This window comes from Staurois parvus, unplaced genomic scaffold, assembly GCF_062004578.1.
Source record: "Staurois parvus isolate SC_StPar_1 unplaced genomic scaffold, SC_StPar_1.0 ptg000017l, whole genome shotgun sequence".
Taxonomy (NCBI): domain Eukaryota; kingdom Metazoa; phylum Chordata; class Amphibia; order Anura; family Ranidae; genus Staurois; species Staurois parvus.
In genome coordinates, this window is record NW_028317813.1 from 10,409,932 (window position 1) to 10,435,502 (window position 25,571).

Here is a 25,571-nt window from a genome sequence, read left to right on the forward strand (position 1 = left end):
GAAATCACCTCTTCTCTTGTCTTCCTGGACCATTCTCTTGCCTTCACCATGTTTGTAACCACACCAGTAAATGTCTAGAAGGAGCTGAGTATCACAGTCATTTTAAAGCTGCCTAATTGGTGCTTATTATGCTTGATTGCTGCTCGGTGACATCCACAGGTGTTTTCAATACCTGATGGAAAGCACCTGTATGAACCTCTGTTCTTCAGAGTGGTAGTCTTTAAGGGGTTGAATAATTGTGGCAATGAAGAAACCACATAAGAACCATTTACTACTGTATTACATAAACAATTGATGTCATTTTAGTTGCATTTGGGTAGTTACAACGTCCTTGTAGGATTTGATTCTGAATACAATTCCAAATGTACACTATAGTCCCTAAACCCCTTTACAGCATTGGGGGTTGAATAATTTTGGCCACAACTGTATATATGTACAAGCGCTGCGTAAATTGACAGCGCTATATACAGACAGGTCCATAAATATTGGGACATCGACACAATTCTAACATTTTTGGCTCTATACACCACCACAATGGATTTGAAATAAAACAAACAAGATGTGCTTTAACTGCAGACTGTCGGCTTTAATTTGAGGGTATTTACATCCAAATCAGGTGAACGGTGTAGGAATTACAACAGTTTGCATATGTGCCTCCCACTTGTTAAGGGACCAAAAGTAATGGGACAGAATAATAATCATAAATCAAACTTTCACTTTTTAATACTTGGTTGCAAATCCTTTGCAGTCAATTACAGCCTGAAGTCTGGAACGCATAGACATCACCAGACGTTGGGTTTCATCCCTGGTGATGCTCTGCCAGGCCTCTACTGCAACTGTCCTCAGTTTCTGCTTGTTCTTGGGGCATTTTCCCTTCAGTTTTGTCTTCAGCAAGTGAAATGCATGCTCAGTCGGATTCAGGTCAGGTGATTGACTTGGCCATTGCATAACATTCCATTTCTTTCCCTTAAAAAACTCTTTGGTTGCTTTTGCAGTATGCTTTGCGTCATTGTCCATCTACACATATGCAAACTGTTGTAATTCCTACACCGTTCACCTGATTTGGATGTAAATACCCTCAAATTAAAGCTGACAGTCTGCAGTTAAAGCACATCTTGTTCGTTTCATTTCAAATCCATTGTGGTGGTGTATAGAGCCAAAAATGTTAGAATTTTGTCGATGTCCCAATATATATGGACCTGACTGTATTTTTAATGTTTTACAGAGCTATACCTGCAAAAGGGACCAGCCTAAAGTGACCTGGCAGGACTTACTTTTCTGACTAAAGTTCCACTTAAAGCGTTTATGTCATCCATGGGCTTCAATGGCCCATCCGTTGTCAGCGTTTTCTTGCTGGCAGACATAGGTGTGGGATCATGTGACCAGATGAAAATAGGTAAGTAGACAGATCTTTCTTACACAGGTTAGTAAGCATAGGTGTTTAGGAGGGGTAAGTGACAATTTGCTAAGTAGTTAGGTTTTATTTCCACTTTAAGTATTAGCTCTGTGAAGACGTTAACTGTTGCATCGGCGTAAACACGCGCATGAGCAGATGACATAATCCCTGAATATGGAAATTCTGCATTCATAGGAATTTGCCACACACATATGCGCTTGTTTACGCTATTGTTTACGATATTGTATTGGTGTTTACTCAAGTACAAAAGCATACAACCAATCACTTCTATGGCCAGCTGTATGCACCACCTGCAGCTCCCTGGGCATAGGAAAATGCCTGGATTTAAAACTAGGCATATTTTAAAGTATCCAAATATGAATGTAAATAGTAACATACTCTAAAAAAAACAGGCAAAATAAAATGAAGTAAAATCAATCAATGAACAAAAAGGCTACTGAAGCTCAATTAGCCTTAACGCTGAATGCCAGTCATCATCATAAATAGCATGTAATAGCTGTAACCCTGGCACAGTAAGGGTCAAATGCTTGTTTACATTATGTGGTGCAGAGTAAGCAGAGATTGTGATGGGAGACACTTTGGGTGGGGGGCCCATGGAACCCAGCTCACTTTGGAGAGGTGGGGAGACCCCTGTCTCAGTTCCCCATATCCCTATTATGTGTAAATCCCCCTGTGCCTGTTAGGGGTACAGGGTGATCTGTCCTAATATTGTGTAGGCTTTGTCTCAGACTGTGTAGACATGTTTAGGAGATAGGTGGGGTGGGCGTTGTTGATTGTTTAATATTATATGGCTGCATCCCATTGTTCTGTTGTTTGTCTGGCTTGGCAGTCAATTATGGGATGTATGTGTTTATGTGTATTAGCTTAGTTTGGGGGGGGGGGTGTCTTCAGCAGCCCTCCCTCCTGATGGGACTGTCTGCTGGTGTGAAGTTTGAATACCTATGTGTCTGTTGTTACTAAATGTAGATTACCCCGCCCTGTTTCATTATGCAGGGAGGGGGGGATTGTCCCCTGAGTGTATATATCTTGTAAATGTGTTCAAATAAAGTAGTCTACCTCTGGCTTACTTCAAATCTGGTGTCGTCTAGATCTTGGGGTAACAATAGCCAGATTCACTGGTCTTGTGTTCCAGAGCCTGAGAAGCAGCTTCTTGATGGAGATACCCAGTCGTGGGTATCTGGGGTCTGTTACAGCGATACCTTATTGGTTGCTCTCTTTTGATTTATTTGGGCCAGCTCTCTGCTTCCTCACATACAATGCAGGCCCTCACAATCAGCAAAGAGGAGCAACTTTGTGGGACTGGCCAAATGCTGAAGATAAAGTTTGTGGTAGCGAGGACTAAGAAAAATATGTTAGTATAGTCCTTACTCCTAAACTAAATAAGCATTTACACCTTGCTCTTCTAGGGGGGTGATGCCACTACATTTCAGCAGCAATCTACTGAAGCTAGAATCCAGAGACCATCTCACAGGGTCACTGTGAGTACACTTCCTGAAGCCTGTTCTCTTTATCTTTCATTCCTATTATATACAATGTAATACAATTGCACTTTAGCATATGAAAATATATACATTCACATAAGCTTATTAAACAATCAGTCCAAAATGTGTTTACCTAAGTCTTATTAGTGGAAAAAATAAAGCTGAATTGGTTGGTATTGGTTACCAACCTTTGTACAATGCTATTTGCCTTATTAAATAATCCCAGTAGGTAGTATGATATTTACCATTTCGTTTTTCATTTTCTGCAATTTCCATTTATTAGATCAGGGACCCCCTCACTGTAAAAATCACTGCATACTAGTAGTGGAAAAATGTACCTGTAAAGAAAAAGTTTGAATAAATACTTATGTAAGCATTGTCTTCCATATTAACAAGGACATGATGTGACTATCCCTTTGAAGAGACTCCCGAGCAAGGAGGAGTACACCAAATATGGAAAGCAAGATAATCCAGACAAGGGCAAGAGCATCTTCTTACGAGATTTGGGATCTTCATTGTTAGCAGGAACTCACGGAAGGATGGTAACGTCACCCTAGCCTAGGCACTGTAGGTGGAAGACAGGATAGGGTTAGTGGACATTCCAATTTTTTCTCCTTACAGATACATTTTCCACTACTTTTTTGCAGTGATTTTTAGTGGGGGGGGGGGGGGGGGGGAAGGGGGCGGCACTGGTGTATTTAAGTTTTGTGCTACCCTAGGCAACACAAAAATCGGTGAGCCTTCCACTACCACTGCCTCCCATACACCAGCCACCATCCCCCAAAAGAGAGAGACACTCACCTTAACAGCTTCGGACATCTCCGCGAACGAGAGTTGGGCAGTGCAGAGTCGGGCTGTGTCATGAAACTCACAGCCTCTCTTGGAACTCACCAGATTCCCATGCCGCGTGTGTCCCTTCTTCCGAGGGGCAGTGCTGCCCCCCCCCTGAAAAATGCCGCCCTAGGCAAATGCCTTGGTTGCCCTGTGGTAAATAAACCCCTGGGGGGGCAGATCTAATAAACTGATCTTGCATTTTACTGCAAGCTCAGCTTTAAATCATATCAGGACATCTGTTGCTGAATACAAACCTATTACCTAACTCTAATGATGTCACTATATTACAAATATTATAGCATTATAAGATAGTGGTAATAGATGTAGTAACTTACTGAATACACAATTCTCATGTTTTGCTTAAAGTAAGGTGTGGACTACTGTGCAGTGAGTAAAGGCTATCTGTGATTTACTAATTTTATCAAATTGCAAATATTGCAATTGTTCTAAAAGCAGTGTTAATGTAGTTGTAAAGGCTGAACGTTTTTTACTTTCATGAAATTCTATGCATGAAGGTAAAAAACCTTCTGTGTGCAGCATCCCCCTCTCCCCCCCGGCCACCTCAATACTTACCTGAGCCTCATTGCAATCTAGCGATTTGCATGACAGCCTTGGCTGTCCCGGGTCTCTGCCTCCTCATTGGCTGAGACAGCAAGCAGGAGCCATTGGCCAATGGGGAGAGAAAGGGGACAGAGCCAAGCCGTGGCTCCGTGTGTATATAGACACACAGAGCAGCAGGTGCCCCCATAGCAAGCTGCTTGCTGTGGGAACACCCGACAAACAGGAGGAGCCATGAGAGCCTGCGGGGGACCCGAGAAGAGGAGGATCCAGGCTGCTCGGAGCAAAACCACTGCACACATCAGGTAAGTATAGACATGTTTATTATTTTACAAAAAAAAAATGAACTTTTAGAATCGCTTTAATATGATCTTAGTTCAGGACTATGTGTGTGAGAATTAAGAAAGAGCAGTAGCTGTATTTGTGTGTTCTTCTTCCCCTTCAATCACAAATATGTGATCTCAGGTCATAAGATTAGTAAAGAAAGCAAAGGCTCTTTCACACGGGCGTTTCGTATGTCGGTTTTTCTTCTGTCTGTTTCCGGATGAAAAATGGACACCCATGCATTTCTATGGACTAGCGGATGTAAACAGATGATCATCTGTTTACATACGTTAATGTCCGCATCCGTTGACGTGTGTTTTTTTAACGGAAGAAAACCCTATTTTTTTCCTGTGCAAAAAATAAGGATGAAAAATGGATGTAAATGGATGTAAACGGACATACAGACCATTTTTGCACTGGTAAAGGATGTAAAAAAAACGGATGTAAACTGATGAAAAATGGGTGTAAACTGATGAAAAACTTATGTGAACTGATCCATTTTTTCTTGGAAAAAACATGACTGAACTGATGAAACATGAACTAAACTGATGAAACATGAACTGAACTGATGAACATGACTGAACTGATGAAAAAACTAGAACGCACATATGAAAGGACCCCAAGTGCGGAGGACTGTTGCACTACAGAAAGACCTAAATGAACTGATGTACAGAGCAGGTAGGTTAGACTATGTTTACTCATTTCCAAGAACTGGAGTGTACCTTTATTCAGGTTAAAAAAAATATACATGTCCATATTCAACCACTCTTTTATGAGGTTATGTACAATGTACTACTGTATATGTTGGTATAATAAAAAACTGGAAATAAATATCTCCATCTGAAACATCTGAAGGAGAGAGAATGCTGAGTTGCATCCAAAGAACACCATACCTACTGTAAAGCATGGGGGTGGCAACATCATGCTTTGGGGCTGTTTCTCCGCAAAGGGACCAGGACGACTGATCCATGTACAGGAGAGAATGAATGGGGCCATGTATCGTGAGATTTTGAATGGAAACCTCCTTCCATCAGCAAGGGCATTGAAGATGAAACGTGGCTGGGTCTTCCAACATGACAATGACCCCAAACATACCGCCCGGGCAACGAAGGAGTGGCTTCGTAAGAAGCATTTCAAGGTCCTGGAGTGGCCTAGCCAGTCTCCAGATCTCAACGCCATAGAAAACCTTTGAAGGAATTCGAAAGTCCGTGTTGCCCAGCGACAGCCCCAAAACATCACTGCTCTAGAGGAGATCTGCATGGAGGAATGGGCCAACATACCAGCAACAGTGTGTGCCAACCTTGTGAAGACTGACAGGAAACGTTTGACCTCTGTCATTGCCAACAAAGGATATATAACAAAGTATTGAGATGAACTTTTGATATTGACCAAATACTTATTTTCCACCATAATTTGCAAATAAATTCTTTCCAAATCAGCCAATGTGATTGTCTGGATTTTGTTTTCTCATTTTGTCTCTCATAGTTGAGGTCTACCTATGATGCCAATTTCAGGCCTCTTTCATCTTTTTAAGTGGGCGAACTTGCACAATTGGTGGCTGACTAAATACTTTTTTGCCCCACTGTATATGGTATTTGGCTGATTTAAACTGAGAAATTAATTGAGCTTCAAGCCAACAGTCACTTTGTGTTAACATTTCCAGAATAGTTGATAAAAGAAAACAGAATAGCTGTTGCTTGAATTCGGACACACCGGCTCTTAGTTCTGATTTGGAATCACATGTGTTTTATTAGTAGTTGTACAAAACACTCCAATAGTTCACGCTGCACAACATAGAGACAAGGGACAGAGAGGTGGAGACATAAAACCCAGCAGCATGCAGAGCCACAGCACTATTGTTGGGGCAAGAGTCCTTACAGGAGCACTCAATGCATACCACTGCTCTCCTCCTCCTGTTGAGGGAGCAGTGCTGAATGAGACACCCATCTGCCATCATAATCACTCATTCACATATAAACATACATCAGATGAATTTAGTGTTGAGCTCATATAGAATTTGAGAAGGTAAACCTATGCTTTTGATATGTTATCCAGTCAAGTCTGGACATCAATGTTTGACAAACTGTCATAAAACTGTACATGAGTCATTTTCTCCCCCCTGCTACACTTTGTGTTATTGTCTAATATGCTTGCTTTCTTCAACCATTGTTCACTGCATGGTAAAATGATGACCGGAGGTCCTTGACTTTGGTTTATATAACTTGTATAGAAGAGAGACAGGCTTGCAGCAATTTAGCAGATGTTGCACTGATGGACTGGTGAAATGAAGAGCAGATTGCAGCTGTCTTCATGAATCTATAGCAATCCATTTACATAACTGTGGAAGTATTAGCTTTTAAACATTTAACATTAAATATATTTAATGAGGATTCCTTTTAGAACACCAACAACTTCTTGGAACAGTTAATGTCATTCTTGTTCCTTTTTGAAACCTTGAGAAAACCTCTGGAACAATACATTTGAAAGCATAAAACAGTTCCGTCTCCCTAGTGAAATTCTGTGTTGCAAGTTGAGTGTTAGGAGGATGATGTGTCCATAGATAAGCCAACTTTGTTTAAATTGTCTTCTGCATCCACTTACTGACAAGTGGTGACACATAATTAATTACATACATGCACACAGATGGTTCACCTTACTCCTGTGTAGTATTTGCCCTAGGTGTAGTCCCTAAGCCCCGTCATTTGCCAAGATACCAAATTAAAGGAACATTGAATTATCCATGATTTCCAAGATGAAATGTCCAATAACCAGTAGATATGAAAAGTTTCTGCAGATCAAAAATATAAGTCCCCATTTCTAGCTCCCTACAATGGAAGCTTCAGTGTTTGCTCAAACAGAATGGAAGGAAAACTGTTAACCTCTCCTTTGATAGATGAGTAACTAGCAACATTGTATGTACTAGCAATCTCTAACAGAAAAGTGGTTAAGGCGCAGGTTAACGGAGGAACAGGTACATGGAGTCTTGCAGGTTAAGGTTTATTGGAGCAGTGCTCTGAAAGGTTCTGGCAAGGAGAGGGTTCATGAACATTTTCTTTTCAGGTCTAATTCCTCAGTCAGGGTAGATGATGAAACCAGAGAAAGTGCTGTATTTATTTGTGTTCCCACCATGCACTTTGCCTCCATCCAACTTTACATATACTTCATCCCCCACATCCAGATGCAGTATGACACTGTTACTGGCATAGTCATAGTTCTGATCTGCATCCTGAGCAATGGCGCTAGCTCGAACCTGCAAAGATGAAAAGAACAAAAACTGTAAAAAATAGAAACATAAGACATCAATCTGCAGATATACACTAATAAGAAATGTGCTGAAAATGAATGATCATATTAATATTACTGTAGAAGTAAACCAGTCTGGGGACACCAGAGGCAGACAGTGGACACCTCAACTATTAAGGGTCTTTTTTTTTATAGCAGAGAGTGGATATCACTAATGTGTCCTTGGCCATAACTGGTGTTCCACAGCAGTTGTACAGCAAGAACTCCTCAGATTGACACTTGGTTAGTAATGTGAATGTACTACACAAGCATAATTGAAGATTACTACTGGTATTACTTTACTTCTTGCCCTTTTTACCTCTTCTTAGGGTAGAGGCACTAGAGGTGGTAGTGAATAGAATGTCATTTGTTGTTTCTGCTATGTTCTCTTTTCTTTCTGAATCATGTCCCCTCCCTTTAGCTGAATTACCTTTAGGCTTGGCTTATCAGTCAGTTGTATGGTGACAACAAATTATAAAATGCAGAGTACTTCTGGCCAACTTTCCAAGCTCCAACTGTAAGCAACATCAGCTGCATGTTTGATAGTTGACAAAGGACACAAAAATGCAATTGGCTGGTTACAATGCTTTTTAAAAACAGAAAAGCTAGATTGTTACAATTTGGGCAATGTTGCACAATTCAAATAAATGCCAGGTGCCAAACTACCTCAATCAAACCGATTAGCCTTTGTAAATGAAGTAAAAACCTGTTAAAAACTGGGAAGGTATGGGAAGGTGGGGGGGGGGGGGCCTGAAAAGTTACCTAAACAAATGTTGCAAATAGATGGAAACTAGCATAGACCCTTATGAAGTTATCAAGAATGAAAATGTTTAGATAACAATGAACCATGTATACAATCTAGCACAAATATTGAGATAGAAGGCACAGAGATATTCTCCAAGAAATTAGCACTTTGGTTCTTTTTGGATTTGGAGGGGTTTAGCTATTTTTTGTTTTTTAAAGAGGGTGGAGGGGAAGGAGAAGATGGAGAAGTGCCACCTGGGCTGGTGGCAGTAGATCAGCCATTTTACCCTTGTATTGAGGATCTAGTAGGGCGTCCACCCATTAGAGGACCATCTGTTTGTTGATCCTAATTCTGGGGTATTTGCTTAGGAATTTGAGCATATAAGAACCCATTCACCACAAACTGCGAGCATATAAGAACCCATTCACCACAAACTGCGAGCATATAAGAACCCATTCACCACAAACTACCTACTTAAGAGGAACAGATATCAGTGTCATAACACTGTCCTCTATAATCACACCTCACCCATACAACACCTGGCAAGGTTTTGAAACATCCCTGTTAAAACTTTGCCCATTTCCTCCTCCTCCCTGCTACAAACACCATATTCCTCCTCAATTTCAGGCAGCCTCTGTCTCACAGGGATGGAGGCCAAGTTTCCTGCTGGCCCTGAGATAGCAGAAAATCCTCCTCCTACTGCTGTGCCTCCAGTTATCAGACCACACATTGGACTGGATTTACTAAAGACAAGTAGAATGTGCATTTTGTAAGTGCAATTGCATTCATTCTAGAGCTTCGTGTGGTAAAGCTTCACTTGTGTACATTCCTGCCCCTGCCTAAAGTGCCTGTGGTCATGTGTACCCTGTCACTGACAGTGTGGTCTGGCAACACAGGTAAATTACATTCTACATGTTAGTGGAAGGCATTATTGTTCATTCTGGGCAAAATAATGGTGTCTGGGGGGACTGAGTTCACAATCTGGAATGGGAGTAGCTTCAAAACCAGCAGTATTGCCAAGCTGGCTTTAAGATATAAGGCTTGGGGTGATTTGGTGACCTTTTTGTTCCTCTCTAGCAGTTGCAGAAAAGACATTTGTCTTGTGAGGATGTTGCTGGAGACAGCAAGCTGAGTGTAGGTAAATTCTGCAGAGGTTCAAGCCTTAGCTTGACCCTTCTTAGCTTGGTTCCATGACCCTCATCCCCACTTGACATGGAGAATGCTATGCCTCTGAAACCCCTTATGAGACTTCCCTCCCTGTCACTGGAGACTACAAATGTTGTCTCCACTCAGAATCAATACTCTGAAGCTACACATCCTGCCTTAATGCGAATCCTGTTTGCATTTTTCCTATACTTACACAGTTGCAGGGCTTCACACTGTCACAACACATTTATATTGTATATAGCTAAGTTAGTATTTTACCTGTCAAAAGATTTTCAATTCTATTCACTCACTCTCAGAATTTATAGTTGGGTCCCACGTTAATTCACCATTAAACACAATAAAGACATTATCACATAGAGCTCTGCTTGCATTTTGCATCAAACCACTGATGTAAAGCAGAACGAAGTCCAAAAATAACCCCTTTTTCTGGTGCCAGCTCGTCAGTCATCTTGATTGGCCAGTGGGGAGTGACATAACTCCCGGGCATACGCACAGGAATTCCTTCTGGCACCTAGGTGTGCCGGGATTGTACACTAAGTGGACATGTGCAGCTCAGTGTACATTCTAAAAAAGACTGGGAAAATTCAGGTGTTTTATTGCAGAAGAGCCAAAGCATGTCTTTTCTGCAACAAAGAGCCTGTTTACTAGCAATTTTTAATGTCTTTCACTTCTTTAAAGGAATTCCTGATTTATTCTATTTCATTGTCTAGCAATGTTATCTTGACATACGGTAGAAAAGAAGTCTTTATCATTTAGTATCACATAATACTGAAAGTGTGGTGCCCTCAGGGTACATCTGACAAAATGTCATTACACTCTTCCTTGTATAGCTTTTCCTGTTCAATATTTGAAGTTAGTGGACATTTTATACCGCATATAGACATATTTAAAAATGTCCTAACTAAAAGGCACACAAACTATGAAATGAATTATGTTCTAATACAGCACTATAGTTTGACTATAACTCAGGTCTGGTATATCTTTTTTTCATATGCACCAAGAGAGGTCTGCAACTGTCATGATCAACTCTGGTCTTGTCATATGTGTCAGTAGAGTCACTGTGAGTTTCACTTCAGCTTAGTCATTTTGTTATAAAGTTTAGGCTTGATTCAGAGAGTTTTAACACAGAATAACAATTATTCATTTAGCCATGAGGTGATTGTAGCAGTATTAGTGCACTTGCGACAGAAACAATTGAGTACTGACATGATACTTTTTTTATTTGCACTAACATACAATTTTGAGGACAAGCTTTCGGGGTATGTCCCCTTCTTCAAGGTCCAAGCAGTACTATTATTACAAAGTTTTAGCAGAATGTTAGAGATGTGGGGGATGAGATGTGATAGCCAAGTAATTGTACATTTGAAACCATATTGGACTTAAAGTGTATCTAAACCCTAAAACAAAAATTTTATATATTCCAGCTAACCAATCCTAAAAAGTGGCTTGCCTTGCACCCTCTCCTCCCTTCTTGCAGCCTCGTGGGAGACATCACATGTCCTGAGGCTTCAGAGCCATTAACAGAGCACCCCCATGAGCTCAAGCATGGGCAGTGGGAAGCCAGCTGTAGTTCCTCAGGAAGCCACAGCCGACTCATATCCAAAATGGATGCTGGCAACCCGCAGTGGTAGGAAGAACCAGCTGTGGGAAGACAGCACTGGACCCCGGGCACTGGTAAGTACCTAATTTTCAAAAGTAGCTACAAATACTCGAGCTGCTGACTTAAAAAATTCAAGCTGAATTTTCTCTTTAATCTGTATTAGTGCATTTGCAACAACACATTTGAGTACTGTCAGTGATACTAACAGTTAGATTTTCAGGGCAACCTTTGGGACCCTGCCCCCTTCTTCTAAGGTCCAAGCAGTACTGATTTACATCATATGTATCATAAAACCTTCACATACCAGTACTGCTTGGACCTTAAAAGAAGGGGGTAGGATCCCAAAGCTTGTCCCAAAAATTAACAAAAAAGTATTCTAGACAGTAAATCTGTTGGAATTTCTATTGGTGTGATAACTACTTTTGATTCCCATGCCCCTCTGGATTTTTATGTTATGTTATGGAGAATGTGTCTGGTGGTGTGAGAACATGCAAACTTGGGGAAACACCCAAAACTCCTTGATGGATAGGAAGGGAGATTCCACTGTTGGAGAATTCAAGACATATAAGTAGCCAGGAGCTGTCTCAGACCACCAGGCTTCACCTATAACAAAACGTTTTGGATGGACTGGCCCTCTAAATGTATAAACAATAAAATTTATGAAAGAAAAAAGTAAACCTGAAAACAAAAACCTAAAGCACAATCAGAAAAGGAGAGAGAGGAAATGTAGTATGAGTACAACATTCTGTAAATAGGGCAGTGTGACAAATGCATATTGCCCATCTGGCCCAAATTTGAAGGGACTGTCCCTTTCTGGAACCAAATCCCTCTCCCTCTCTTCTCTCTTTAGTTGTCCCTCTTTTTTACTCTGATGCACAGATATCAATGCAAACGTACTATTTAAACCCAAAAGCAAACAATTTGTTGTGGCTTTCCAATTCTCAGATGTGATGGCTGTATTTAGTTTTCTCTTTTGGCTTGCTTTCTTCAATTTTCATCAGATTTTTGCATCTAATTTTAAATTAGTCTATTTTGGGGTTGCCACCTCATCCCTCTAAAATTGAACACATAATAATTACGCAGGATGTGTGGCTGATTAAAGTGTTAATTAAACTCACTTAGAGCTTTATCTGCAATAAGTTAGCCTCAGAACCTGTGTAATTAACATGTGTTCGGTTTTAAAGGGATGAGGTGGCAACTCTAAGTCTATTGTCATTCAAAAGACCAAGCTCTCCAGCAGATTTATTAGTTACAGGAACGAGACAAACCAGTTAACACTGACAGGTGTGCTTACAATGATCACCTTTTATTTATTCATGTAAAACCTTTGCCAAAAGAAAAAAAACTGCTGTAATTGATTATAATGTGTGAGCTGGTGTTTGGCTTCAATGTGTGTATTTAAATTTGATAGTACATTTAACACTACCCTCCCCCCAGACTGCCAATGCTGCTATCCAAAGGTGCCCCCTGTGCTCTTAGAGGGCACTCTAATACAGGAGGTGTGTCAGGTCACCAGGTGAGAACAGAGGGGGAAAAAACTAAAGCAAATCACATGAAGCGTAAGGAGCACAGTGAGCCAGATCTAAATCTTCCTAATTCTAGCACCTATCTAAGAGGGTGCTACACCTCTTTAACTATAGTGCACTAAAGCCTTCACCCTGTCTCTTAGTTATCTTGTTTGCTATAATAAAAGTCCAATATAATGAATGGTGGAAAAAATTTGGCATACAAATTCCTGAGGCTTCATTCACATCCCCGTAACATTTTTACTGACGTTATTACCTATGTGTTCGAGGAAAAAAGTTCCTGCATAATGATCAGTAAAAGATGCATTTAAACCCGTAAAGATGCATATGCATACATAATTTGTTTTTCTAATAATTTATTTTTCCCCTTTGTTTAGACCAGGGGTCTCCAAACTTTCAAAACAAAGGGCCAGTGTACTGCCTTTAAATATTAGGGGGGCCGGACTGCATCCAGAGGAAATAGAAAATGCCATGGCATTGGTGGGAGCAAACAATGCCATAGGCTTGGTGATCAGTGGGAGTAAAAAAAAAAAAAAAGGTAGAAATTATTGGTGTCGGTGGGAGAATTAGTACACCGCCTATGGTGTCAGTGGGAGAAATAGTACCCCATTGACGGTGTCAGTGGGGGGAATAGTGCCCTGTCTTAGGTGTCATTGAAAGAAATAGTACCCCATATCAGTGGAAGGAATAGTTCCCCAAGATCCGGATAAAAGCAAGCAAAGGGCCACATCTGGCCCTAGGACCACAGTTTGGAGACCCCTGGTTTAGACCAAGGGTAGGCAACCTTAAAGAGGTAGAGATCTACCTGAACAACATGGGAGAAGGCACAGTGTCACCTACTATTTTGTCGCAATCACATGCATTGCATGGCAGTTATGGGTTTAAATCAGGTGGTAAGGAGGCAATAAGTTGCCTCCTCACCACTGTGACGATCGCGACGTCAGACCCCCGCCCTTCTCACCAAACTCGTGACCGAAGGACTAGCCAATCTAAAACCGCAATGTCACGTGCGTAACAATGCCACGCCCAGCTGCACCCTGCACACAGATTTTCCAGCTAATGGACCACAACCTGTGTACTTGCAGCCTGAGCACAATTGTTACTGGGTCAAGTTAATTACGCAATTAACCCTTCACACTGCCACCACCTCCTTTTTGTACAGAGAAAGAGGAAACTCGGCAATATCAGCAATAACACTAGGATGGTTGAAATACTCGTCTGTATACCACATACCAAGTTGCATTAAAGAGCTTTAGAAACAGTACAACACTTTCAGAAAGAAAGATTTATTACTAAAAGGTCAAAAGAGTGCAATAAAAATAATTACAGAAAAAAGATGTAACCAATATATATATAAATATACAAAGAACAATAGCACAGCAAAGAGATAACAGAAAGGAGGTTAAAGGGTTAAGGTACTTGCCAATCAGCCTTGGGTTAAGCAGTTTCAAGTCTTATGAGCTCAAGAAGGATTTCTGGTCTCTCACTCAGTTTCGATGTTACAGGAAGACTCTTTCTCTCACACACACCCCACTCCAAACTTAACAGCCTTTTTCTACCAAATCCCAGCAGGTTGTCTCTTTGGAGTAGTAACCAATGGTCTCCTTTTGGGGAGGGGGTGTTGGGAGGAGACCTAAGTACAACCAGAATCATGGCTCATAACTTTTCCTAGGTACATTTGCCGGCTTGGGCACTAGTATATTAATACTCAGCTGCATCTGCGGAATAGTTAGAGATGAAATATGAAATATGCACTTGAATGGTTCAAGAGATCTACTTTTCTGCTTTTCTAGGTATGCCAGCTAAGGGGTGTCACATATCAGGAGAATGGCCTCAAACTGAGCCGTCCGAATACAGTCTCCATGTTTAGGTAGTTATGTCCTACGTAAGATATCAACTTATATGAAAAGTGAGTTTTTAAAAGTAAGTCTGTTTTTACGACCCCTTGGAAGGTCTTTTGAAGTTCAGTGAGGGACTCAGTTTATACGTTTACGATGTGCCAGATTGCACAGTTTCTTAGACAGCGAGCCACCCAGCTCCTGAGGTTTTATAGCTCGGAGCTGCCTGCTGTGCTTTGGCCGCCTGTGACACTTCTCATAACTCAGGCCACATGTCACTGTGGATGGACAGAGAGGGAGGGAGGATGATCACAGGGGGGAGAAGGATCTACAAGATGGAGGTTTGGAGCAAAATGGTTGAACCGCGTCCATCTCTGTGTGTACGCTTGCTACAACCACCTCTCAAACACACTTGGATTGCTTTTCAGAGGAGACTGCTGCACTTGTAAATAAGCCCTAGCTGCATACAGCAGCAGTGCCCTTAGGCCTCAGTCACACAAAGATGAGGGTGGTGGTAAAACCCTGCGATTGAGTCGCGGTTTTACTGCCCCCAATTTCTGCAGAACTTCAGCAGAAATTAAAACCCCTTTTGCTTTTGGTGGGTGCTACCTCCTGCCAATTACGATCCAATCAGGTACATGGGCCTCTCTGCAAGCACCGTGCAACTGTATGCTTCTGTGAGGTCCAAGGGGTTAAAACAGGTGATGAGAAAGCAACACAACGCTGCCTGCTTTAACCCCTTGTTTGCTGTACTGCACAAAGTTGCAAGGCACTTGCAGAGTGGCCTCATCCACTTGAATGGGTCATGTTTGGCAGGTGCTACACCCACCAACCATGACAGGGCATATAACTCCTGCTGCATCTGCTACATGTGTACACCCCTGGCCACTTTAGCTAAAGGGGGTGCAGTTGGGGCGGGGGTGGTAAGAAGCATGCCTTAACTATGGGGTTTTGCTACCCCCAAACTGTAAATGTAAATGAATCCTTACTGTTCTGAGCCCCCTATAAGGCTGCTTTCACATTGATGTGCTGTGGTGTACCTGCACCGTGTGTGTAGCACAGTACATCTGCAACTTTGCTGGGTTAGCTTTGCAATAGACTTCTATTACATCCTGCAGGTGTGGTGTACTTTCTGAAAGTATGCCAAACCCGCAGTATATAATAGACAGGAACCCATACTACTGGTCATCTACTGATTGAGGACCCTTGATTTTGACTTAATTTACACGCATGCAAATGTGTATACATGAATTTATATGCATAAGTGCATAAATCGCTTGTTTTTAGATGTAGAGTTTTGGATTCTGTGTTACTAATCTGAAAGTAGCTCATGATCACGCACCTGTGTGAATAGAGCCATTGAAAACAATGCAGCTGTGTTCAGATCTGTAATTAAAAAACACTTGTATATGAGGTTTTTTTGTACAGCCATGTGTATGAAGCCTAAATGGTTTGCATAACTGGAAGCATGGCATGGGTGTATCCATTGCCTAACATTGTGCTGGAAGGTGTTGCTCTATCTCAGCTCAGAAAGCTGGAAGGTATGTGAATGTAATGTCATAGCAGTCACTGGGAAATGTAAACCAAACTGTCACTGTGCTAAACTATAACTCCTAATTGCAAACAAACGAGCTTACACAACTAGGGAAAACAGCAGATATAAATGGAGCAGAGCTGTCATATAATATATTAATTATCAGTGCATTAGAGTATGCCAACTGTAGCCTAATGAGTGTCTGATGGTAATCACTGACACAATTAATTAAAGTGTATATTAATTTTACATGGAAGACAAATACATGTGTTAAATAATAATTAAAGACAGAAATTAACTATATTTTTGCTGAATTGACAAACATACCATTGCAAAACATTTACATTTACTGTAACATGATATGAATGCCTCTTATACACAGCCTTAGTAGGAAGACATATGAGACTTTTCTTTTTCAAAACATTTATTGGGGGGAAATGATAATACAAGCAGCAACAGCTGTGGAACCGGGTATATCATACACTAGCAATTAGTGATGAGCAGTGTCAGGACATGGCCATCTAGCGCCCAGATCAAAGATTCCAAACTGCACTCTTCCCCTCATTAAGAGCGAGTTTAGGGCATTAGGCTATTTAAGGGCAGTCTCACTGCAAAATGTCTTGTCCTTTACCGGTCCAGACGTATATATTCGCCAACACACCACGGATCTCAAATATGGTCCAAAAAAGGTGTTTATTCCAAAAAGATCACATCACAAAAGAAAGTGCAACCTTTCGGAGCTGCACAGGACCCTTAGCCAGGCATGTGATAAGGGTGCAGTAGTGATGATACAGACTATATACATAAACCACCAATCAAAACCAAGAACATTTCTTCACCCCCCTCATCCCATGACATAACAATCCCGCCAAAGTATATAAAAAATGGTTAAATAGAGACATAGTACTATGTGTATATACCCCCATGTACTGAAAATTATCTTCTGCCAAGCACAGCAGACATGGCGCCAATATTTATTGTCACTCGGGCATACAAGCCTGATCAGGGATCACTAGCTCAGCGTAGGGTGGCCACCAATCAGGACGTGGGTTCGCTCATCTGGCCAGGACCAGGCTCAGCTCCGGAAAGGGAGCTGAATAGACACCAGGGACAGTGAAAAAAAGAAAAGTGAACGTGAAGGTGAAAAATGGAGAATGCAAGAATTATTAGGACAAAAAATAGAAAACAGAAAAAAGAACCACAAAAGGAAAGAAAGAGAGAAAAAAAGAGAAACAAAGAATGAAAGAAAAAAAGTTTTTTTTCCTTTTTTCTTTGTTTCTTTTTTTCCCTCTTTTTCTTCCTTTTGTGGTTCTTTTTTCTGTTTTCTATTTTTTTGTCCTGATAATTCTTGCATTCTCCATTTTTCACCTTCACGTTCACTTTTCTTTTTTTTACACTGTCCCTGGTGTCTATTCAGCTCCCTTTCCGGAGCTGAGGCTGGTCCTGCCCTGACGAGTGAACCCACGTCATGTGTTGCCCTGAAGACAGTGGCCCGTGGCCCACCACTCAGTAGCTGCGCACGAATGCGCCACACCCTAATTGGTGGCCACCATCTGTTGCTTGGCAGTGGCAATGCCAAGCCTCGCTAGTGATCCCCAATTGGGCACATTTACCTAGTGTGCCCTATTGACAATAGATTTAGTGCCATGTCTGCTGCACTTTCCACATTTTCACAGCTCTTACTGTGAAGAAACCTTTCCATATTTGGAGATTAAATTTATTTTCCTCCAGACGTAAAGAGTGCCCCCTTGTCCTCTGTGTTGACCTCAGGGTGAATAGCTCTACACCGAGTTCACTATATGAACCACTGATGTATTTATAGATGTTGATCATATCCCCCCCTTAATATCCTCTTCTCAAGAGAGATATTCGGACAGTAGTATCAGCTGTAAAATTCAGCTGCTCAGACTTAAAATTTTCACCACTAGTGCAGTGATGATAGTGGGCTGCTTGCTGTCTACCTCATCCAGTCACAAAACATCTTGTATTCTTATCAGTGAATACAAAGTAGTATGTGAATATATGAGAGGAGATCCCATGGTTTACTCATCCCTCCTCTTCTCTCATCTATTCACAGAATGTCATATATTCAGTGAAAAGAATACAAGTTGTTTTGGGAATGAATGAGCATCCCAATATTATCACTGTACTACAGCTGGAATTCTAAGTCTGAGTGGCCGAAGCTCACAGCTTATGGTAGCATGCCCAGCAGTATCCTTTAAAAAAGATTTCACAAAAATCCTTCAGCATCAATATATGGATGTTGATCTCTTAGACCAGGGGTATTGAATTAAAATTCACCAAGGTCCAGGCAGTAAAATTTTCATACACCAGAGGTCCAAATCTGATGTAGGTCCCTGTGCTGCATTTCCGTGTGCACCAAACCGCGTGTTGCTACAGTGTAATTTTGTAAAAAGGGTCAGGGACTTCTTCGTGTTTCTCGTGGGTAGTGCAGCCCATTAAAATGAATGGGCTGACCTACCCACAACGTGTGCACCGAATGCATATGTACAGATCTGAGCCTGTTCTTACATCAGTGTCCTCAATCCCCACTGCACATCACAGTCCCATCCTCGGTCACAGCAAGATCCCCTCTTGGTGAGTGTCCTCAGCTCCCCCTTTACATCACCCCCCTCCACCCCTTTCACAGTAGTGTTCTCACACTTCCTTGACATCAACCCCATACCCACAGCACTGCCCTTTGCCCTCTTCACTGCAGAGTACTCCACCCCTTTTTACATCATCTCCCCACATTACAGGACTCAGACCCCCCCCCCCCACATTACTGTTCTCAGCCACCCCCCCCCCCACATTACTGTCCTCAGCCCCCACATTACTGTCCTCAACCCCCTCCACATTACTGTCCTCAGCCCCCACATTACAGTTCTCAGCCCCCCCAATTTAATGTCCTCAGCTGCCCCCGTATTACTGTCCCCAGCTACCCCACATTACTGTCTTCAACCCCACATTACAGTTCTTAGACCCCTCCACTTTAATGTCCTCAGCCCCCACACCACGCAGTCCTTAGCCCCCTACGTAACTGTACTCAGTCCCCCCCAACTATAATGCTCTCAGCCCCCCCCCCCACATTTCAATTCTCAGCTTCTCCACTTTAATTTTAATGCCCCCCCCACACACTACTGTCCTCAGTCCCCCAACAGTACTGTTCTAAGTCCCCCCACATTCAGTCCTCAGTCCCCCCACATTCAGTCCTCGCCTCCTTTTCACATCAGCCCCCCTTCACACTTATGTCCTTAGCCCCTTTAACTTGCCCCCCCCCCCACACACACACACTCCTACCTTACACAGACAGTGATTGGTTGCTAAGACTGTCCTTCATCCTAGCAACTAATCACCTGCTTCCACCCTCCATCCAGAACCGTTCTGTCTCCCGCTGTCAGCTCTGTGAGAATGACCGCAATACGGCTGGGGGAAGAAAAGGTTCATAAATGGCAGGACCGCGTTGGATAGTGACTCGGTCCACATCTGGATCCTGGTCCACCATTTAGTGATGCCTGTCTTAGAGGGTCCTCCAATAGCTAAAATATTACTGTAAATAATGTAATATATTCAAACTTCATATAGTCTTATATGTATTTTCTTAGAGCAGATTACTGAGAAAAAAAGCTTGATTCTTTCTTTCTTTTGGATTATTGCTTTATTTAAATTGCTGTTTGCCTTATTAAAGCATCTCACTAAAATTAAAGTTCCAATAAAATAGCTTTCTGAAAAGAAGAAAGTAAATAATTATATCTCCTGCTGAACTCAGGGAATATGCAGATAAATTATCCCATGAAGCCTCATCAAAAAGTCACATTTCTGGAAGTGTTGATCTCCTAATCCCTGGTTGTACTCAGTGGTTCCTCCCATAGACTTTGGTGCTCTGTAGTTATATTAGAGCCTCATTTGGAGGTACAGGAAGTGTGAGAGGTATTTTATTATGCCAATGGGACACTTTCATTCAACAACAATTTTCCTATAAGATGATATGTGCATTTGCCATATTTTAGGCACATTATTTACCTGTAACAGTCTTCCTTGTTTTAAAATTCATAAGCCATGAAACTGCTGCTGGTTGCTGCCATCTTGGATGCGATGTCAGCACCCCATGCAAACTCGATTGGCACTCTATAGTTTTTCCTTTTCTTCTTCCCCCAGCAGCTAGAAAGAAGTCCATATAGGGAGCTGAAGGGAGGATGGGTGGGCCAGCATAGAAAGTAATTAGGCACTCTTAGAAGAAAGCTACAATGCGTAAAGAGGGAGGGGAGCTGTGCTAGGACTCTTATGAAGTAGCCAAATAGTCCAGCATGCTCAGAAGCACATTGCAAGTAAAAAAAAATGTTAATGAAAAGGATAATACCTAAATACTTGTTTTTTCTGTACTTTAACCTGCAATCTGTTATTACAAATATTTATTTATTTATTTCAGGTATGTATATAGCGCTGTCAATTTAAGCAGCGCTTTACATACACACACAATTACATTCATACAGTGCATCCAGAAAGCATTCACATCGCTGAACTTTTGCCACATTTTGTTATGTTACAGTCTTGGATTAAATTCATATTTTTCCTCAACATTCTACAAACAATATTCCATAATAACAACGTGAAAGAAGTTTGTTTTGAAATCATTGCAATTTATTAAAAATAAATACTGGGAAAAACCAGATGTACATAAGTATTCACAGCCTTTGCCATGACACTCAAAATTGAGCTCTGGTGCATCCTGTTCCCACTGATCATCCTTGAGATGTTTCCACAACTTGATTGAAGTCCACCTGAGGGAAATTCAGTTGATTGGACATGATTAGGAAAGGCATAAACCTGTCTATATAAGGTCCCACAGTTAACAGTGCATATCAGAGCACAAACCAGACCATGAAGTCCAAGGAATTGTCCGTAGACCTCCGAGACAGGATTGTATCAAGGCACAGATCTGGGGAAGGTCCCAATGAGCACAATGGCCTCAATCATTCATAAATGAAAGAAGTTTGGATCCACCAAGAATCTTCTTAGAGCGGGCCGCCTGGCCAAAATGAGCGATTGAGGGAGAAGGGCCTTACCCAGGGAGGTAACTAAGCACCCAATGGTCACTCTGAAAGAGCTCCAGGTTTTCTCTGCAGAGAGAGGAGAACCTTTCAGAAGAACAACCATCTCTGCAGCACTCCACCAATCAGGCCTGTATGGTAGAGTGGCCAGACGGAAGCCACTCCTCAGAAAAAGACAAATGGGAGTTTGCCAAAAGGCACCTGAGGGACTATCAGACCATGAGAAACAAAACTCTCTGGTCTGATGAAACAAAGATTGAACTCTTTGGCCTGAATGCCAAGCGTCGTATCTGGAGAAAACCAGGCACTGCTCACCACCTGGCCAATAGCATCCCTACAGTGAAACATAGTGGTGGCAGCATCATGCTGTGGGAATGTTTTTCAGTGGCAGGAACTGGGAGACTAGTCAGGATCGAAGGAAAGATGAATGCAGCAATCTACTGAGACATCCTTGATGAAAACCTGTTCCAGAGTGCTTTGGATCTTAGACTGGGACGCGGGTTCATCTTTCAACAGGACAATGACCTTAAGCACACAGCCCACATAACAAAGGAGTAGCTACGGGCCAACTCTGTGGATGTTCTGGAGTGGCCCAGCCAGAGCCCAGGCTTGAACCCGAGTAAACATCTCTGGAGAGATCTGATAATGGCTGTGCACTGACGTTCCCCATCCAACCTGATGGAGCTTGAAAGGTACTGCCAAGAAGAATGGGAGAAATTGGCCAAAAATAGGTGTACCAAGCTTGTATCATCATACTCACAACGACTTAATTGGTGCTAAAGGTGCTTCAACAAAGTATTAAGCAAAGGCTGTGAATACTTACAGTATATACATGTTGTTTTTTTTATTTTTTTATTTTTAATAAATTGCAAAGATTTCAAAATCAACTTCTTTCACATTGTCATTATGGGGTATTTTTTGTAGAATGTTGAGGGGAAAAAAAATGAATTTAATCCATTTTGGAATAAGGCTGTAACACAACAAAATGTGGCAAAAGTTAAGCGCTGTGAATACTTTATGGATGCATGGGATTACTGTGCTTGATTGGCCAGCAAACTCGTCTGACCTGAACCCCATAGAGAATCTATGGGGCATTGCCAAGAGAAAGATGAGAGACATGAGATCAAACAATGCAGAAGAGCTGAAGGCCACTATTGAAGCATCCTGGTCTTCCATAACACCTCAGCAGTGCCACAGGCTGATAGCTTCCATGCCACGCCACATTGAGGCAGTCATTGCTGCAAAAGGGGCCCAAACCAAGTACTGAGTACATATGCATGCTTATACTTTTCAGAGGTCCGATATTGTTCTATGTACAATCCTTGTTCTATTGATTGCATGTAATATTCTAATTTTCTGAGATTGTGGATTTGGGGTTTTCATGAGCTGTAAGCCATAATCATCACAATTATGACAAATCACAGCTTGAACTATCTTGCTTTGCATGTAATGAGTCTATCTCATATATTAGTTTCACCTTTTAAGTTGCATTACTGAAATAAATTAACTTTTGCACGATATTCTAATTGTTTGAGTTTCACCTGTAATTTTTGGAAGAACCAATGCATCAAACATGTCTGAGGAGTTATTTATTTTCCCAACTCAGGGGAAGATTTACTAAAGCTTGAGCACTTGGAATCTGGTGCAACTGTGCATGGTAACAAATCAGCTTCTAACTTCATCTTGTTCAACTAGGCGTTGACAGTAAAACCTGGAAGTTGATTGGTTTCTCTGCATAGCTGCACCAGATTGTGCATCATGCAGTTTTACTAAATAACCCCCTTAGTCTTTTAAATGTTAAACAGAACTAACATAAAGGGAAACAACCAGAGGGGGAACCATGAGGACATTGGACCTTGGAGTCTGTGCCTGGGGGGAGGTAAACAAGCAGATCCAAATAGCAACTGTATAACAATACAGGCAGTCAAAGCATCGGTTCTACAATGTTAAACCTTTCTCTTTAAGTACACCCAAAGGTTTTTAAGTATATTCATTTAGTTGATTGTTACTTTGATTAATATCAGAAATATCTCCTGAAAAGTAGTAAAATCAACACCAGGCCATCTAACTTTACAAGCACCAAAATAATATAGCATTATCACACTACAAATTAAAGCGGAGTTCCACCCAAAAGTGGAAGCTCTGCTTGTTTGCCTCCCCCCCTCCACTGCCATATTTGGCACCTTTTGGGGGGGGGAAGCAGATACTTGGTTTTGACAGGTACCCACTCCTACTTCCTGCTCAGTTTGCTGCGGTGAAGTGAGCTGGAAATTTGGCCCCCTCCTTCCTCCCGCCATCTTCTGGGAGCCTTCACAGGTTCAAGAAGACTGCTGGACCAATTAGGATGCGCAGCGGGCATCCGACTGTGAAGCTGCAAGCTGTCACAGCATGGTGCCCACAGTTGAGATACCGGCAACGTGGAGAGAAGGAGAGAAAGGACATTGCGGGTGAGCACATCGCTGGACCCCGGGACAGGTGTGTGTTTATTAAAAGTCAGTAGCTGCTGACTTTTAATAAACACAAAAATGGCTGGAACTACGCTTTTTTAAGGCGAGTTTCTAAACCCAGATTCTAAAAGGTAAATAGCAGGCACGGTCTTCTTTAATTACAAGCAAATTTCAAAAATGTGTATACAGTTGTGTTCAAAATAATAGCAGTCAGACATCACTAACCTGATCAATCGCTGTTTTTGGTAGAAATGATATTTCTACATGGCAAATAATTTACTAGCAGGTGTAGTAGAGTAATAGAAATCCAACAGACCCAACAGTCATGACATGCATGCTGCTGATTCTGTGTAATTGAATCACTAATTGAAAGGGGCATGTTCAAAATAATAGCACTGTGGAGTTCTATTAGTGAGCTCATTCATTCTTTGAAAAACAGGTGGCAATTATTGCCCTTATTTAAGGAAGGAAGGCAGCAAATGTTATACATGCTGGTTACAGTGCATTTCTCTCTGAAATTCTGAGGCAAAAGGGGTAGTTCCAGAAGAACAGCGTACCTTGATTAAAAAGTTGATTGGAGAGGGGAAAACATATAGAGAAGTGCAGAAAATGATAGGCTGCTCAGCTAAAATGATCGCAAATGCTTTAAAATGGTATCCAAAACATGAAAGACGTGGAAGAAAGCGAAAAACTACCATTCAAATGGATAGAAGAATATACAAAATGGCAAGGACTCAGCCAACAATCAGCTCCAGGAAGATCAAAGAAGGTCTAAAATTACCTGTGAGTACTGTTACAATTAGAAGACGCCTATGTGAAGCCAAGCTATCTGCAAGAAGCCCCCGCAAAGTCCCACTGTTGAAAAAAAGACGTGCCTATTTATCGCATACCAGGGATCATGGATCAGTTTGAATACATCAGAATACTTGAAGAGGTCATGCTGCCTTATGCTGAAGAGGAAATGCCCTTGAAATGGGTGTTCCAACAAGACAACGACCCCAAACACACCAGTAAACGTGCAACATCTTGGTTCCAGACCAACAAGATTGACGTTATGGAGTGGCCAGCCCAATCCCTGGATCTTAATCCAATAGAAATCTTGTGGGGTGACATCAAAAATGCAGTTTCTGAGGCAAAACCAAGAAATAGAGAAGAACTTTGGAATGTAGTCCAATCATCCTGGGCTGGAATACCTGTTCACAGGTGCCAGAAGTTGGTTGACTCCATGCAACACAGATGTACAGCAGTTCTCAGAAACAGTGCTTATACAACTAAATATTCATTAAGTGATTCAAAGGAAAGCAAAATCTTCAAACATTTTTCAGTTTGTATAGTGAATGTTTGAGTTTGTAAAGAAGACTACAAACACTGCTATTTTTTTGAACAGTCTAATATTCAGTTTTTGTCAATTTTTTTAGAGGAACAACACAAATTTGATATATTTTTCTTCATGTTTTGATTTGGAATAGAATGTGTAGTGTTCCCAATGCATTTGTGTGTATGGAAATAAAAGCTATTAGAAGGATTTTGAGCTTTATTCACTTTTTTCAACACACTGCTATTATTTTGAACACAACTGTAGCTCTAACAAGCTGATACATGTATATACTTAAAACCATTATTGTCTGGGGAGGAGCAATGCAGCCAGTAGCCATATTTTGGTAGACTAATTTGATCCACCAATCAGGATTAGGAACGGGCTATAAAAGACTCCAAAAAGATGGAGGCGCAGAGCTTCCTGAAGACACTGTTACGGCAAAATGCATT

General features: G+C 41.5%; 1 protein-coding gene across 1 annotated transcript in view; it reads right to left on the reverse strand.

Annotated features, from left to right (window-relative positions):
- Window positions 1–6,337: 6,337 nt before the first annotated feature.
- Window positions 6,338–25,571, reverse strand: part of C1QL4 (complement C1q like 4) — a 67,946-nt gene continuing 48,712 nt past the window's right edge. Inside the window, exon 2 of the mRNA XM_089679625.1 lies at window positions 6,338–7,864. Within this exon, the coding sequence (XP_089535751.1) occupies window positions 7,685–7,864 (180 nt within the window). The 3' untranslated portion in view covers window positions 6,338–7,684. The remainder of the gene's footprint in view (window positions 7,865–25,571) is intronic.